Source organism: Zeus faber (genome assembly GCF_960531495.2).
Source record: "Zeus faber genome assembly, chromosome: 12".
Lineage (NCBI taxonomy): Eukaryota > Metazoa > Chordata > Actinopteri > Zeiformes > Zeidae > Zeus > Zeus faber.
Window position 1 is genome coordinate 20,257,086 of NC_137196.1, and position 17,686 is coordinate 20,274,771.

A 17,686-nucleotide genomic window follows, 5' to 3' on the forward strand; every position below is an offset into this window, starting at 1 on the left:
AATCATTCTCATTAACTTTTTGTAAAGGCGCAGACTTCTGCCTCCACACTTCTTGATAATGTGCACATGCAGTGCACTGCCTTTCTTGACATTCTTTGGAAATTAAACTATCCAAGGCAGCAGCGTACAGTGATATTAACATTAGGCAGCACTGCTAAAGCATGTGAAGTCAATGCAATTTGAGAATAATGATCTTTTTCTGCACGGGTAGTTTGATTAATTCACTAGACTGTTTATAATAAGGCCTATTAATCAGTTAAATCTTTAAAGAATACTGATAATTAATGGTGTTTGAAATATTCCTCCGACGGAACAATAATAGACACTGGCAGCAACAAAATAAGCTGATTTTCATCTTTTCCTCTGGAAATACTTCTTTTTTAATCTTCAAACGTTTTCTTTCAATTTCTTTCTTGCTATTTAAAAAGATAAAAAAGGTCCAGGCATTTGGTGTTATTCATATTTGAATGTGACTGATTTCTACTGCCACTTAAATTTACATTACATTTCACTCAAATACATCATTTTGACACAATAAAATAGTTCCTGTGAGAATTCCGCTCACAACTCTGAAGTCAAACTCTTCTGACTCTCATTCAGAGAGTCAGGAAGTTCACCATCGCTCCCGTTACACCACCTGAACCAAATGAACCGCGAGTCTGAAAATCAAACATTTTTTATCTATCTATCATCCATCCATCCATCCATCCATCCATCCATCCATCCATCCATCCATCCATCCATCCATTCATCCATCTATCTATCTATCTATCTATCTATCTATCTATCTATCTATCTATCTATCTATCTATCTATCTATCTATCTATCTATCTATCTATCTATCTAACCATCTTTACTTTATTATCACATACAAACATCACTTCCAATCTAACATCTCCTCTCCCTCTATATTGGAGCCGTACGCTGAATTAATCCAGCAAACAAACAAACAAACAAACAGACTTCTGTGAGGGATCAGAGTCTTGTAGGACCGCTTTGAGGTTAATGAAGGCAGGTTTTGTTTTGTTTGGGCTTGGTGTCGGTGTGTGACTCAGTGCATCTGTTGCTAGGACGCTCCATCCTATCGTCATCGCGCATCAGACACACATACGGGGGTGATAAGTAACCACTGAGTCACTGCCATTTCCGAAAAAAACTAAATTCGGTTTTTATCGAGTTTATGTTTGTTAATAGAGGGTTAGACACCTGTTTTCCCCGGGCTAAACACAGTTTTTTACCCCTGCTGTATTCTCCCTGAAAAATGATTGATTATTTGGATGACAGAGTTGATGGGTCGCCAGGGTTTGAGGCTATTTTTGGGGGTCCGATCCGAAAAACACAAATGACCAGAGCAGAATGTGGTCGCTGTCCGTGGTGCTGAATCGCTGTACTATCAGATTGTATATCCATTGCGATGTGACTGAAACTAGATATCGTCTGGGATTTTGGTTGGATGTTTGCGACAAACATGGTGGAGTTTATTTGGTCTGAGTTCGAAGACTTTTGAGACTAATAAAGTACACGTTTTAAACCGGCTGTGTAATAAATGGCGAGGTGTATTAATGTGTCAAAATGAATTGTTGGAGGGTGTGTGTGTGTGTGTGTGTGTGTGTGCGCGCGAGTGTGCGCATGTGTGTGTGTAAGTGCAATCGAGCAGTGCTGTAAGAAGTCGACTTCAGCCAAAATGTGTGTTGATTTCCACGGTGCCTTCCTTCTGCTTTGTCTCCTTCTACCTGCTTCCCTCCAGGTGCGTCCAGGTCGCTGCAGCTGACATCCATCAAGTGATCAGGGCGGAGCCTATCAGAAGAGACGCCCGGCAGCCCTCCTCGGCAGCACCCGTGGTGATTCAGCAAGCTGCTTGTTGCGACGTTTTGGTTTTTTTTCTTTCTCATATTAGTTTGGGATGGAGGTGATGGAGGTGAGTAATGTTTTTGCGGCTTTCTTTTGCAGGTCATATTATTTCATTCGTTGTTGCAGTTTAAGAGTCAGTGGGTCCAACAGCCCGCTGGCTGGTTCATTTTCTGTTCAAATAAACGATTCTTTTTCACATGAATCTCTGGGACGTGTATGGTTTGTTCTTTCTTGACATTTGGTGTGTGGCAATTTTGATAGTTTTCCTTCATCCATTATCAGGCCGAAATGGAGACAAATTTGTGGCCAATCCAACATTAGAATCCTTTGATCGTTGCACAAAGGATGAACTTTGAGGAGGCCGTCTTTCAGGAGTCTATAACTATAGTACAGACTGAGCTTAGGTCTGTACTGCTGGATAAGGGCATTTGCCCTGATCCTTTATGTACATGTACATGTACAGCCTGAAGCTGTCTGGTTGAAGGAGTTGGAATTAGTGTAGCGACGCCTGGAGTTAGCAGTAGAGTTGCAAATAAAAATAATTGAGCAGGCAACTAAAATTAGTCTGCGTGAGTCGGGAACGGGTTTGAATCCGTTGTTACGGCGTCCACTTTTTATTTACATCAAAACATCCGTTTGGTTCCTCCTGTTCAGGAAAAGGTATTTGGTAGACGTTTGGACTCTCCCTTTGCAGTGAGTTCTCATGCGACTCTGTGTGCTGAGCCTGGCCAAACGTACGTTCTAGTTCCTGAAGCATATCCACAGAAATGTAGGTACCTTATAAAACAGGTCAGACATATGTCGAATTGGCTCGTTGGCAAAATGACATGGTTTGATCGTCGGTGCGGCGCACAGGGCGTAGAAACCTTGAGAGACCTCGTGGTGATGGGAGTACGAGCCTCGGCCATTGTGTTCATTCTGAACTACTCTCGTTAAAAAAACGAGCATGAACCGCCATAACAGATGGAAATTCTTAGGGGCGGTTTCACAGACGGGGTTTCATCGGTAACAGGACTAAGATAATGGACTAATGATAATGAACGACTTGAATTATTTTAGAATTATAAAATGCCTCTCTGAGACGTTAATTTGAGATGAACTAGTTCTAGACTAGGAGGTCCTAGACCAGGGGTCGCAAACTAAAATGAGCTGGGGGCCACTGGCCAGGTTGTCTTCTTCCAGGGGGGCCGTGTTGAGCTGAAACCGGGCTGCTTTGTTTTATTTTATTTTGTTTTATTTTGTTCTGCTTTGTTTTGTTTCCTTTTTCTCCCGCACATCAGTGAATTGCCTTGTAATCCTGTTTCAATTAACACTCTCATGATCTATTTTATTCATTTGTGCATTTTGAAAACATTTAGCACATTTGTGTGGATTCATTAAACATTGTGATTTGAAAAAATTATTTGCGGGCCAGATTTATGAATATATTATCAGCATGTAGCGATTCATTCAATTGCCTCATGGGCTGGATGTGGTCCCCGGGCCTGTAGTTTGAGACCCCTGTCCTAGACTAAGGTAGCGAAGCACTAGTCGGCTCCTTCTGTGTGGTCTCGGCGCTGGTCTTGGTCCAGATCATCCACGTTCTCTATTGTCAAGGTCGACCTGGAGGCCCCACGTCAATTAATCCAAAAATAAACCTGCCTCTGGCCGGGTTTAACCGAGGCCTTCACTCGACCTAGATTAGCTCTAATCTTCCCAGTCTGAGACTATTTTAAACCATGACTGAGAAAGGCCATTTCGGTTTTGTTTCAAAAAGTCGAGGATGCGGCTGAATGAAGTAAAGAAAGCATAACCTCAAGCGATATTCTTCCTTGGAGAAATGAAGCCAAAACAGATGAGCTACAGCTAATTCGGCAGTGCACTGAGTAAACACAGTAGAGGCAAGCGGCGAGCTCTGCCACGGAAATAATTTGTCGTTCTTTCTTCCGATCGTTCCTAATTCTTTCTCGCTTATCCTGAAAGACGGCAAACAACGAGGCTGCGTTGTTTAATTTTCAACATCTTTCAAACGTCTGTCGGTCTGAGTCATTTCTCCCCCCGTGGTGTTCCCTCTGGGCAGCCATGCTGAAGGCCGGCCCTTAGGAGTCATTTTAACCTGCTCTCAACGGACATGTCAACATCCGTTTGAACGCGCTGCCCGTCGGGTCCCATGCGGGTCACGTCTCACGGAGACAAATACAAATGAAAACCCTTTGCCCATTGGACGGGATCCAGTCTGGTGCCCCGCCCTTTTCAAGCACCTCCAACTGAAGCTGAAACTGAAGAAGCTGTGTTTTTTTCTTCTACCCCCCCCCTGTCTGTAAAGACCTGACAAGACTGACAAGACAAGAGTCGAAATAGCTCGGCGTGCGTTGTGCCACTCGATTTTATTTTATTTTTTTTGTATTTTTTATTATTATTGATACACTGCTGGAGGCTCAAATGGAGAGACCTTGGTGCGAAGGTTTATCCTCAACAATAGAAGGAGAATTAAAATGAGCTTTGTCTTTTAAAATGACATCACCGATACACACTCTGTCAATAGACTACTGATACCAGCTGATGGATGGAGGGATGGGGGGATGGAGGGATAGATATATTTGGGGATGGATAGATGGATGGACTTCTTTCTGGTTAGATAGACAGACAGACAGACGGACGGACAGACAGACAGACAGATCGATAGATGGAGAGATAGATAGATAGATGGAGAGATAGCTGGAGAGATAGATGGATAGATAGATAGATAGATAGATAGATAGATAGATAGATAGATTCAAAGAAGTAAAAAAAATAAGAATTAAGTGGAAAATGGAAAATATAATACAGCCATACGCATGTTTACGCACGCATACCAAAGATGTCTATTTTCTCTCTCGCTCCCTCCCCTCTCTCTTTTTTCAACCTCTCTCCCTCCCTCCCTCTCCCTCTCTCTCTCGCTCCCTCCCCCCTCTCTTCCTCTCTGTCTTTCCCCCGCTCCAATCTCCCACTCCCTCTCTCTCTCCATCTCTCTCTCTCTCTCTCTCTCTCTCTCTCTCTCTCTCTCTCTCTCTCGCTCCCTCCCCCCTCTCTTCCGCTCTCTCTTCCCTACCTCCCTCCTCCGTCTCTCTCTCTCTCTCTCTCTCTCTCTCGCTCCCACCCTCTCGCTCTCTCCCCACTCTCTCCCCCGCTATCTCGCTCCCTCCCTCCCGCTCTCTCGCCCCCCCCCCTCTCTCTCTCTAAATACAGCTGCATGGCTGTAACTTTTTCCACTGCTGCCAAACCCAATGGCTCCTTCTGTTCCTCCTTTATCTTTTCGACGAGAGATGGACTGATAAACGCCAGGAAGACAAGTGGGCTCAAACTTTCCCTCCTCCTCCTCCGCTCTCCTGCTCCACTCTCCTGCTCCACTCTCCTGCTCCACTCTCCTGCTCCACTCTCCTCCTCTCATTCCTCTGTCTCTGTTGCCCACATGGCGTGATGGCTGCGGATCCCCCTCTCTCTTGCCTCCTCTCCTCCATTCATAGTCCGTGACTGTCAGCGGTGGTGGTGGTGGTGTTGGTGGTGGTGGTCGGGAGGGGGGGTGGGCGTTCCACCCGCGACAAGAGGAGCGGACACGGAGAGTAGTCCACGGGCGCCGCGCGGATCCCAAAAAAAAAAAAAAAAAAAAAAGGAAACGGAGCAGAATGTGGTCGCTGTCCGTGGTGCTGAAGCCGCTGCTGGTGCTGCTTCTGTGCGGATACTGCCCTACAGTGGTGAGTGCATCGGCAATAGATTTCACGCCGATATATCGGTACGATATATATACATGAGATGAGATATCGTCTCGGGGCGTTTGTCAGAATATTAAAGGTTCGATGTTGTTTTTAACGCTGTATTTCGGTAAAATAATGCAGGAAACCAAATTCCCAGATGACATCCACTCTCATATCGGTATCTCACGGTATTGATATGTGATATGAGACTAGATATCGTCTAGAATTTTCGTTATTGTTATGATATTGTGATACTGTTAAGATGACGAACTTCTCTCCGAACTTCGTAGACTGTTCTAAGCAACGCCCCTACTCGCTTGGCTTCCATCACTAAACGATTGTTTCTAAAATATTCATTGTGTGTAAATGTCTTATTAGATTTGATATTGCTGAGATTATCTAAAACATATTTTGAAATTTGATTTTGTCAATAGGGTCCAGCCCTACATATACGGTACATGTAGGCTGCTTTACAACATGCATGTTTAGGTTCAGCAAAGACTAGGTGATACCCATTTAGTGATACAATAGAGCATGATTGATGCAGGAAATATTACTTTACTTGGATTTTAGGAGTTGTGTGTCCAATTGGCTGTGTTATGCTCCTGGTGGAATGTTCCAAGCTGATTTGGTTCTACTTACATGATAGAATGACTCATCATTAAACTCACATTGAAACGTGAAGTAGAAATGCAGATCTGTGGATTGGAGGTGTGGTGGGGGTGGGTAAGTGGGTGCGGGGGAGGTAGAGAGGGTGGAGCGGGTGTGGGCGGGGTACTTTGCTCTCTTTTATTGCCTACCTCAACCACATAGTAGCGATATTGATCCCGGATCTTGGTGAGATGCCAAGGACGTAACTCACTTTTAAAGGTGGGTTTCATGGGTGGATTGGAGATGCCATTACGCTGTTTGTATAAGGATCAAGTGAGGGCTGGGACAACATCTATGTTAATCAGACTTTGAAAAAGGGGTCGTTTGGTTGTGGATTTAAAGGTTTTCGAAACTATCCAGCTCAATCCCAATATCGTATAATAGGAAAGTACTTAGGAATCGATGGGGTCGGGTTGCCGATCTCGCTGCCATTGGGGCAAACAGAATGGTCGAGTACCATTCTGCCATTTGCCTTATAATTGTTGTTTATATTTCCTCTAGCCTGCATATAACCTGTGCAGAATTAAATGTTTCAATCAAACCGGTGTCGAATGCAAGGGCAACACTCCTGTAGCACCAATCTCGGGACACACAATTGCCATCCAAAAACTCTCTTCCCCGATCCTTCCGACAGAAGGACATCCTTGAAAAAAAAAAAAAAGAATCACCAAAGAGTAAATCTAACCTGGCTCAGGCGGCAGATTAGCTTTGAGTGCGAGGAAGAGCGAAGAAATGTGAGGAGATGCTGCCGGATGCATGTCGCTCAGGAGACAAGAGCAGAAAGACCGGACAGATTAGTTGGAGCTGCTTCTTTTTATGCGCCTTTCAAGGCAGAGTAACAACAACAAGAGACGTGTGTGTGTGTGTGTGTGTGTGTGTGTGTGTGTGTGTGTGTGTGTGTGTGTGTGTGTGTGTGTGTGTGTGTGTTGTTTTCTTTCTCCAACCCATTCATCCGTGATGGCATGAGAGAGGCATATCTCAACTACAGTCGCGGAGCACCACGGGACCCCACTTGCTCTTACAATTTCCTAGTCCCCTGTGATACATCCTAAAAAGAGTCAAAACACACACACTCTGTCCCGGTCACTCCTAAAGTGCATTCACTGGTGCCAAAGGAATGTCCTCACAATCAGAATCAGTTTATTTTGCCAAATACACCGTCATATATGAGGAATTTGTTGTGATGAGGATTAGTGTAGGATTTCTTTACATAAAATATGCGTAACACATAATACATAATACAATTGTTAACGGTCTGAAAAAGTAAAAATCCAAATTAATACAATTAAATAAAATATAAATGACCAAATATCCAATATCCAATCCATTGAAGAGCTTAGCAGAGAATTTGTTTGTTTTTCCACAAAAATATAAACAACGACAAGACAGTTTAAAAGAAAAAAAAAAAAAACAAGACATGATGCATGCTTGCTATAAAATAAATGGAAAACCCAGAGGTTAAACCAAAATAAAAACCCATTTCTCGGGTTTTACATGTTTGGCACCTGGCAACAGTCAAGTGAGCTGAGATGATGTTTGACAGAACCTGCGATAAGTACTGTAGCAAAGAGTGGTGAGAATCAGGGATGGATTGCATTTGCCGAATGATGATTCAGAAACACTCCAAAAGAAAAGCAACAAAGGCTGCATCTCCTCTCAAAATGCCCAGACACAATGTCCAGAGCTTGTATATCTTTTCTGACTGAGAGACGTGGAAGTGATTACAAAGTGTTTTTCCCAAGTGACATATTTAAAAAGTGAAAAAAAACAAAACCCAAAAAAACGACACCTCACCCAGACCAGACCATGACGAATGAGATGAAATGAGATAAGCTTAACCTTAATCTCCAGAAGGAATTGCAGGCGTTACAGCAGCAGAAAACTGCAGGGGCAAAAATTGAGATCGGATATGAAATTAAAATAAGATAAATGTATACTATGTTCATAGACAGAAGTTAACAGGGAGTACCACCTGTGCAACTGAGCACTGCAAGTAGTGAGCTAAGATAAGTTAAGATGATATATGATAAAGATACAATAACATAACATAACTTTAGGTAAGGTCAGATAAGTTATGATACAATGAGGTAAGATAAGATATGATTAAAAACACTACATTAGCAATGTCAGGGTTATGTAAGGTAAGATGCGATAGAAGGCAAGATAAAGATACCATACAATAACATAAGATACAATAGTATGCGATAAGATACGATGAGATGAAGATACGATAAATATTCCATATGATAATGACACAATAAAGTTATGATGAGATTAAGATACAATGAAGATACGAAGAAATAAAGATACGATAAAGATACGATAAATACACAATCCAATAAAGATACGATGAGATATAGATATGATAAACATACGATAAACATACGATAAACATACGATGAGATAAAGATATGATGAGATAAAGATACGATCAATTTACAATGAAGATACGATATAGATACAATATCCTTAAGATACAATAAGATAAACATAGGATGAGATAAAGATTTGATAAATATACGATACGATAAAGGTACAATAAATATACGATATGATGGAGATACAATAAAGATACAACACAATAAAGATACAATATGGTTAAGATACGATGTGATAAAGATACAATAAATCTATGATATAATAAAGATACAATGAGGATACGAGGAAATGAAGATACAATACGATAAAGATAAGATAAATACACAACACAATAAAGATACAATATGATAAAGATACAATATGATAACGATATGATATGATAAAGATATGATTTGATAACGATAAAATATGATAAAGATACAATATGATAACAATATGATATGATATGATAAAGATACAATATGATAACGGTATGATATGATAAAGATATGATATGATAAAGATATGATATGATAAAGATATGATATGATAAATGTATTATATGATAAATATATGATATATCATATATCATATGGATGGATATGATAACGAACAATATGATATTATAACAACATGATATGATAACAATATGATATGGTAAAGCTATGACATGATAAAGCTATGATATGATAAAGATATGATATGATAATTATATGATATGATATGACATAATAAAGATATGATATGATAAAGATATGATATGATAAAGATATTATATGTTAATGAAATGATATGATAATTATATGATAAAGATATGGTATGATAAAGATATGATATGATCATGATATGATATGATAAAGATATGATATGATATGATATGATATAATATAATATGATATGATATGATAAAGATATGCTATGATAAAGATATGATATGATAAAGATATGGTATGATAAAGATATGATATGATATAATAAATATATGATATAATAAAGATATGATATGATAAAGATGTGATATGATAATGATATGATATGATATGATAACGATATGATAATGATATGATATGGTAAATATATGATATGATAAAGATATGATATGATAAAGATATGATTTGATAAAGATGATATGATAACGATATGATACGATAAAGATATGATATGATAACGATACGATAAAGATATAATAAATATACAATACGATAAAGATACTATAGATAAAAGATAAAGAAACCACAGAGATACGATACGATGAGATAAGGTAACATAAGCTACAATATGATACGAGATGAGATGAGATAAGAGAATCAACCTTTCACTCTCTACCACACAAATGAGTTGATCTTCTGTAACAGACTTTCTTAGTTTTTCCTCCGGTCAAACTTTATAAACTTTACAAAGTTGAAGCTAAATGTTGCTCCTCCATATTGATCCGTGTTATCTTCTCGCCGCGTGTAGACGCTGAGGTCCAACAAGTCGTCTCAGCTGTAAAACAAATAAGCTTTAACCAGAACCCTACTTCAAAAACAAACAACAACTAACGCTCCCACGGTGCGTCTTCTCGGACGCCACGTCACATTGTTTGTTTTCACACCTTTAGGCCGGATGCTCTCGGAGATGCATCCAATCAAGTAAAAATAAAGAAAATAAATCAGCTTTATGGTTTCTCTCGGCGGGGACTCTGCCACAACACTTTGGGGCACTTTGGAGGCGTGGCAAGGCCGAAGAGAAGAAGGGAGGAGAGCAAGAGGAGAGGAGCCGGGGCGCTCTGGACATTCATCAAGGGGTCTACCGTCGAATGGGGAATCCACGGGAGAGAATGAGATGGAGAGCAGGAGGGATCTCTGTACTGCAGGAACTCTTTGTTATGCCAAAACGCAGACAAACGAAACAACAGATAGATAGACAGACAGACAGACAGACAGACAGATAGATAGACAGATAGATAGATAGATAGATAGATAGATAGATAGATAGATAGATAGATAGAGGGATGGATGGATAGATGATAGATAGAATGATGGATGGGTGATAGATTCAAAGAAGTAACAAAAATAAGAATTAGGGGGAAAATGGAAACGAAAAGATGGACGATAGATAGATAATAGATGGATGATAGATACATGATAGATTGATGGATGGATAAATAGATGGATGGATAGGTGGATGATAGAATGATGATAGAGAGATGGACGATAGATGGATGGATAGATGGATAGATGGATAGATAGATAGATAGATAGATAGATAGATAGATAGATAGATAGATAGATAGATAGATAGATAGATAGATAGATAGATAGATAGATAGATAGATGGATGGAAAGATAGATGGATGATAGATAGATGTTAGATAGATAAATGGATGGATAAATGGATGGATGGATAGATGGATGATAGATAGATGATAGATAGATAGATAGATAGATAGATAGATAGATAGATAGATAGATAGATAGATAGATAGATAGATAGATAGATAGATAGATAGATAGATAGATAGATAGATAGATAGATAGATAAATGGATTGATAAATGGATGGATGGATAGATGGATGATTGATGGATGATAGATAGATGGTAAATTGATAAATGATAGATGGATGATAGATAGATGGATGGATGAATTGATAGATAGATAGATAGATGGATAGATAGATAGATAGATAGATAGATAGATAGATAGATAGATAGACAGATAGATAGATAGATAGATAGATAGATAGATAGATAGATAGATAGATAGATAGATAGATAGATAGATAGATAGATAGATAGATAGATAGATAGATAGATGGATGATAGATGGATGATAGATAGATAGGATGGACAAATGTTTTGGCTCAACAAAATACATTTGCAACAGTTTGCATCAATCTTTTTCCAGTTATGAAAACTTCTCATGAAATGATGTTCAACCAGCTGCACTGAGTTGGGGGAAGTAGCTTTTCCTCTACAATCAAATGTTTATTTACCACTTTCTCAATCATTTGTAGCATAAACACATGTTTATTAAGTTAATTCATCATAAAAATGTATTTGTTCCAAACTAGTCGTTCCACATTATTTAAAATGATTTTTTAAGTGTTATCTACTTTAATTACCATAATAATAAACACAAGTTTTAAAGTTGATGACTCAGAAAAAAAAAATGAAGCTGCGACACACTTTGACATCTTAAAAAATAAACAAAAAACTTTTAGTCTTCTATCACAATAGCAATAAAAGTCCAAAATCATTCACAATACAAATATCACACCGAGCATCTCTCCCTGCGGGACTCTACTGCCAACCCTCTCACGGAACTCGCCGCACTCCAAAAGGCTGTTTATTTCGGTCAAACAGCAGTTTTCCTCCCGTGCCGTGGAACTCTCGGTGTGAATGACAAAAGCTTTTCAAAAACCCGTCAGCGGATGAATTGAGATGACACCGGGCGCAGGTAGCTGACGCTTACACAAACAGGCCAGAAAAATGGAATCACGATTTTCCTCCCCGCGGCACAAAGGTTAAGTTCTCTAGTTGAGCAGATTTGGCAAATTAAACTGTAGCCACACATGCCAACCCACAGCTTGGCCGAACAAATGGGTAGGAATGCCTCAATTACGCGGTGAAATATGGAGCCAGTTTCATTAAGCTACTGCAACTTGAATTTTGTTTTGAATCAATTAACGCAGATATTTGGGTTTGAATTACACACAATATTAAGTGGATGTAATTACCATCGTTATGTCAACACAACCCATCAAAATAATATTTGCAACTTAAAAGCTTTATATAAATCAATAAATTACAATTTTTATGTTGCAACCATGCATTTAGTGAAGTGATGGTAATAGGTCCCCTGGTGGAATTTGTTTTCATCCCCGGGAGGAAATTGCGATGTTACAGTAGCTCACATTGAAAAAATAGGCAAAATTAACAGTAAACAATAACATTAAGGCATACACATTAAACCGATTAACAGTAAATATAAACCTAAAAAAATCACAGAAAAATCGCACCTATAAATGAATTAAGACAAATTGCGAAATGTACAATAACTACAGTAGACAGAGGAATACATTTGTACAATAAACCAAATAAGTGAACAATGGAATGAACCTAACAATGAACCAGCAAAAATGAACCAAAACGTAGATATAAATGAAATAAAAACACGTCTATACGCCGATGATGGGTGATTGTCTTCAACAGAGAATTCGCTCGATGTGTTTTTCTCCTCCTTCATCCTTATGTCCTTGTATCCCCGTGTCCTTGTGTCCTTGCCCTCCTCCCTCCGTCCAGACCGTCAGGCCCAAGGAGGGATGGCAGGTCTACAGCTCGGCCCAGGATGCAGACGGACGCTGCATCTGCACCGTGGTGGCGCCCGAACAGAGCCTCTGCTCCAGAGACGCCAAGGGCAGACAGCTCCGCCAGCTCCTAGAAAAGGTGTGTGTGTGTGTGTGTGTGTGTGTGTGTGTGCGTGTGTGCGTGCGTGTGTGTGTGTGTGTGTGTGTTGCATCACACAAATACAATAAGGCTCAAATGGACTTGAATGGCTCCACCCACACAGAGAATGAAGATGTACAGCACTGTATACAAGACATACATGCGTGCACACACAAAAACACGCGCACACAGAAAGACATAGAAAAACATATTCAAGAAACACGCACACACACACACACGCACACACACACTCAGAAAGACTTAGAAAGACATGAGGTATACAAGAAACATGCACACACACACACACACACACACGCGAAGAAGTGTGTGCAGCTCCTCCCTGCTGGTCCACCCTCCCCTCGTTCTCTGCTGCTCACACCACATGGATGACATCACCTGAACGGAGCAGACAGCCAACACCCAACACATCCAGGATTTAGGTTCTCATCCAAAGATTCTGAAACTTCCAAATAGAAATCTGGTTCTGCTGCTATTAAACGCTTATAAAAAAAAAAAAGAAAGCGTTGTTGTTATCTCCAACCACAGCAATCAAAATAAAGTCACTGATCTGAGCGGTGGAATTAACCCAACGTAAGGGGGAACTTTTTTTTTGAAAGACAGAGGATTTTTTTTTTTTATTAATAATTCAATTTACCCCTCATTTATTATTTATTTTACTTATTTAATTTTTACTATTATTGAAAAAAATATATATAACAATGTGTAATGAAAACATTTTTAATTTCAATTTAAAAAAAAAGCTAAAACGTTTTGTTTTTTTCCGTAAACAGGACAGGACAACGACATCTCTTTCTCTCTTTCACTCCCTCCCTCCAGCCCTCTCTTACCGCCCCGCCCCTCTCCCCCCATCTTTTGAATGAATGAGTTAATGGTGTCCTCAGAAACCATATTTTACCGCTGCAGGCCACCTGGTGCTCCGTCATTCAGAGAGTCCTCTGACACTAATGCACTAACCAGCCTCGGGGGCCCCAGAGAGCCCGTTCCAGGATCCCTCCCCCAATCAGCGGCCCAAAAATACGAACACACCGTGCCACTTTGCTGCTGGACATGGCTCCAGTAAAACTGGATACAATGAGAGCCAGTGAGTGGATGAGGGGAGACAAAGCGGGAAGCAGGAGCTCACTATGTGGCAAGAAGTGCTTTGTGTGTGGTTGATGTGTGGTTTTGCCATTGTCGCATAACCCAAAAACCATTGTGATGTTACAGGAGAGATTCATATTTAGGGCCGTATGTCTCCATGATCCTATTTTTGCGATAGAATTTTGCATGTATGCAACGTTTAACAAAACAAAATTGCGTTTAACAAGGACGGATAGATAGACAGCAGATATGCAAGTACAGGCAATAATAACGTAATATTTATACAAAAAATGTATATATATTCTAGAAATTAATAGAAAAAAGGCAAGATACACATAATTTTATTAATAAAATAACTTAATCATTAAAGAAATTTGGCAATATCAAGTAAAAATGAACTCAACATTTTTAAAGGTTGGTGATATAGCTACAGTAAACCTTAACTGTATCAACAATGTGGGAAATTGTTTGCACGAATATATACAGCATATAATCTGTACCTATTCTGTGTGTGGTGGGGTTCTGAATTTATATATGAACTTTTGAAAAATACGAAATATCGATGTGGAACATTGACATTCAACAAACGCTCCTATAGCCGAGACAAAAGAAGTCTCCGCAGGAAAAAACGTCCCCAAAGTTGTGCGTCGCCCGCGCAGCCTCCTTTTAAAGCCTGATTGAATCCTCACGCAGACGCTTAAGAGACAATCACAACAGAGGTCAAGGGAAGCCGATCGGGCGCCTCCGCGCTTCAAAGACCGCCGGAGGCTGAGCGCCGGGGACGTTTCAATTTGGCGGCGGACGCAAAAATCAATACGTCGCTGTTTTGATCCCCCGCCCCCCGCCCCCACCCGAAAGGTGCAGAACATGTCGCAGTCCATCGAGGTGCTGAACCTGCGCACGCAGAGAGACTTCCAGTACATCATGCGCATGGAGAGCCACATCAAAGGCCTCAGGTCCAAGTTCAGGCAGATCGAGGCGGACAGGAAGACGCTCGTCAACAAAAACTTTCAGGTACGCCCCCCACCGCCGCCCGCCGACAGGGAACGCCGAGCGGTGAACTCCTCCGTGACGGCGGCCGTGAAGGAGCAGCCGATCGATGGAGACGCTCTCCTGATTGCAATTTGAACGGGTCGGCCGCGGCGCCGCGGCGGACGGATCGTCTCTAAATCTCGGCGGCCCCCTCTGGCGCCGTGAAATTGGGATACCAGATCGTACCGTCACGGTGTCTCTCCACTTATTAATATATAATGCACAAACGACGTTAAACCTCCGCCTCCGGGGATGGTTCACGAGCGTCGGGCTTCGCCAACGGGCGGCGGCTTTGGATGGAGGGAGGCGGCGGAGGCCGACGCACTCTTGCCTCGGTGGCCGTCGCCAAAATTGGGGTTCACGGTCGTGTTTGACAGTAATGTGCAACCGCTGATTGAAATAGGAATGGAACGTGCCATTTCCTACCACCAATGCTGATCCCAGGCAATCCATCCATTACTTCCTCTCCCATAGACCCATAGTTTTGAAGTCCTCCGAACATCGTGAGAGGGATCGAACATGCTTCATGCACGTGTCAAAAAAGTAGAAAATCAAGTAGCTTTAGATTAGGATCCAACTTACTTTCCGACGGTTCTTGGTGTCTCTGTTTTCGTTAAAGGTGTAAAAAAAAAAAACCCCAAAGATATGATGTCCGTCCTTGTCTTCTGGGTCCCGCGGTGATTCTCCCTCCGTCTCTTGATCTTTGCTTTTTTTCGCTCCCCCGGGGCCTGGGCTCCAGGAGCTCAAGGGGAAGATGGAGTCTCTGCAGCCGCTGATCCCGGTCCTGGAGCAGTACAAGACGGACGCCAAGCTCATCTCGCAGTTCAAGGAGGAGATCCGGAACCTGTCGGGCGTGCTGATGGGCATCCAGGAGGAGATGGGGGCCTACGACTACGAGGAGCTGCAGCAGAGGGTGTTGAGCCTGGAGAGCCGCCTCCGCAGCTGCATGGGCAAGCTCAGTACGTCGATGGGAAAAGCCTTCCCAGGGATTCCCCGGTCGGCGACGCCGTCGTTTTCTTCACGGGATTTCCGGAATTTATCAAATTCGCTGATAACTTTGAAGAATCCCATGAAATTCCCATTGCCAGACCGGCCAAGGCCTAGCTGGCCAAACCTGTTACCGTAGGTACCTGCAAGGTACTATCTATGTCACCTGTGCTAGAGTCAAGTTCTAGATGGATAGATAGATTTATAAATTAAAATGAGGGCCCACCCACCTCCCAAATCCCAATGTAACCCCTGAATATAGCGGCACCATATCTACGAGCGAGCCGGATAGTGAGACGTAGCCAAACGCCTCACAGGTGCAAATTCCTTTCAAAGCGTCAAAGTGTCCTTCACTCATTTGGCCCGATTTGGGAAAGCAGCGAGGCATTTTACTCAGCCAGACGTCGAACGCGACGTTGCTCCGCCGGGTAAGAGCAATTTAGGTGAAACGCGCGCAGCTGAGCAACACTTTGTTTCGTCTTGAAAGCGATTTATTTATTTATTTTCCCGCCGCACATTTGGTGGAGCTTGAGTGAAACCAATACAAAATGAATATGTACACCAAAGCCTGACAGATGGTGAACACCGCACTCTAGTTGTGAAACTGTCTGACTTTCCCGCTCTCTTCCCCCCCCCCCCCCCGCTTTTCTTTCCGTAATGGCAGATGAAGCCATTTCCACATTTAATTGCCTGTCGTATCCAGATGTTCAGGGCAAGTGGTCCAGCAAATGACCCAACTTTTTTTTTATTTCCCACCATCAACCGGAAATACGCCAGAAACGGCCACTTTATTGTCCATTCCAATAGCGCTGGCCGCTGCCGCATCATGGTCAGCCTGCGTGCGCCTGTGTGTGTGTGTGTGTGTGTGTGTGTGTGTGTGTGTGTGTGTGTGTGTGTGCGTGTCTGTGTGTGACCGGAGTGTGTTGATGTGTTCCCAGCGTGTGGCAAGCTGATGAAGATCACTGGACCGCTGACGGTGAAAACCTCAGGGACCCGATTCGGAGCCTGGATGACCGATCCCCAGGCGCCGCCCCAAAACAACAGGGTGAGCCTCAGCAGTCTGGTGGGCGCGAGCCCCCTTTTGAAGCCCAAGTTGCACGGCTCGATAATTGACATCAAACCTGTCCTCCGAGAAATAAGTGGTTAAAATGCTGAATTTCAAAGGCACCACTTTATTTTTTTCGAACAAGCGCTTTTCAAAGCTCTTCACGTCGAGGGTTTCGACCCTGAACGAGTTCTTTCATTGTTGAGACGCAAACCTTCACATTCAATGAACACAACATTGAAAGATACATCAATTCATTCAATTCAACCAGCAAAAATATAATAAATACAAAAAATCTGAATTGATATACTTAAAAAAAAAAGTACGGTGTTTTAGAATAGTTATAGAAACAAAGTTATTTAACTTGACCAATCACAGCTGAATCAGGTACAGTGGGTAGACCAAAACAAGTCTCACAAAAGTGTTTTTTTTTTATATATATATATATATATATATAAACTGCATAATTTCTTCTGGATTACAATATTGGATTTGTTGCTCACTTCCCATCTGTTATTC

General features: G+C 41.6%; 1 protein-coding gene across 1 annotated transcript in view; it reads left to right on the forward strand.

Moving 5' to 3' along the window:
- Positions 1-5,496: 5,496 nt before the first annotated feature.
- Positions 5,497-17,686, forward strand: part of LOC307238425 (noelin-3-like) — a gene marked incomplete at both ends in the record, with an annotated part of 13,427 nt that continues 1,237 nt past the window's right edge. The window contains 5 exons of the mRNA XM_080011394.1: positions 5,497-5,565; positions 12,859-13,002; positions 14,962-15,117; positions 15,875-16,094; positions 17,061-17,167. Of these exons, the coding sequence (XP_079867520.1) occupies positions 5,497-5,565; positions 12,859-13,002; positions 14,962-15,117; positions 15,875-16,094; positions 17,061-17,167 (696 nt within the window). The remainder of the gene's footprint in view (positions 5,566-12,858; positions 13,003-14,961; positions 15,118-15,874; positions 16,095-17,060; positions 17,168-17,686) is intronic.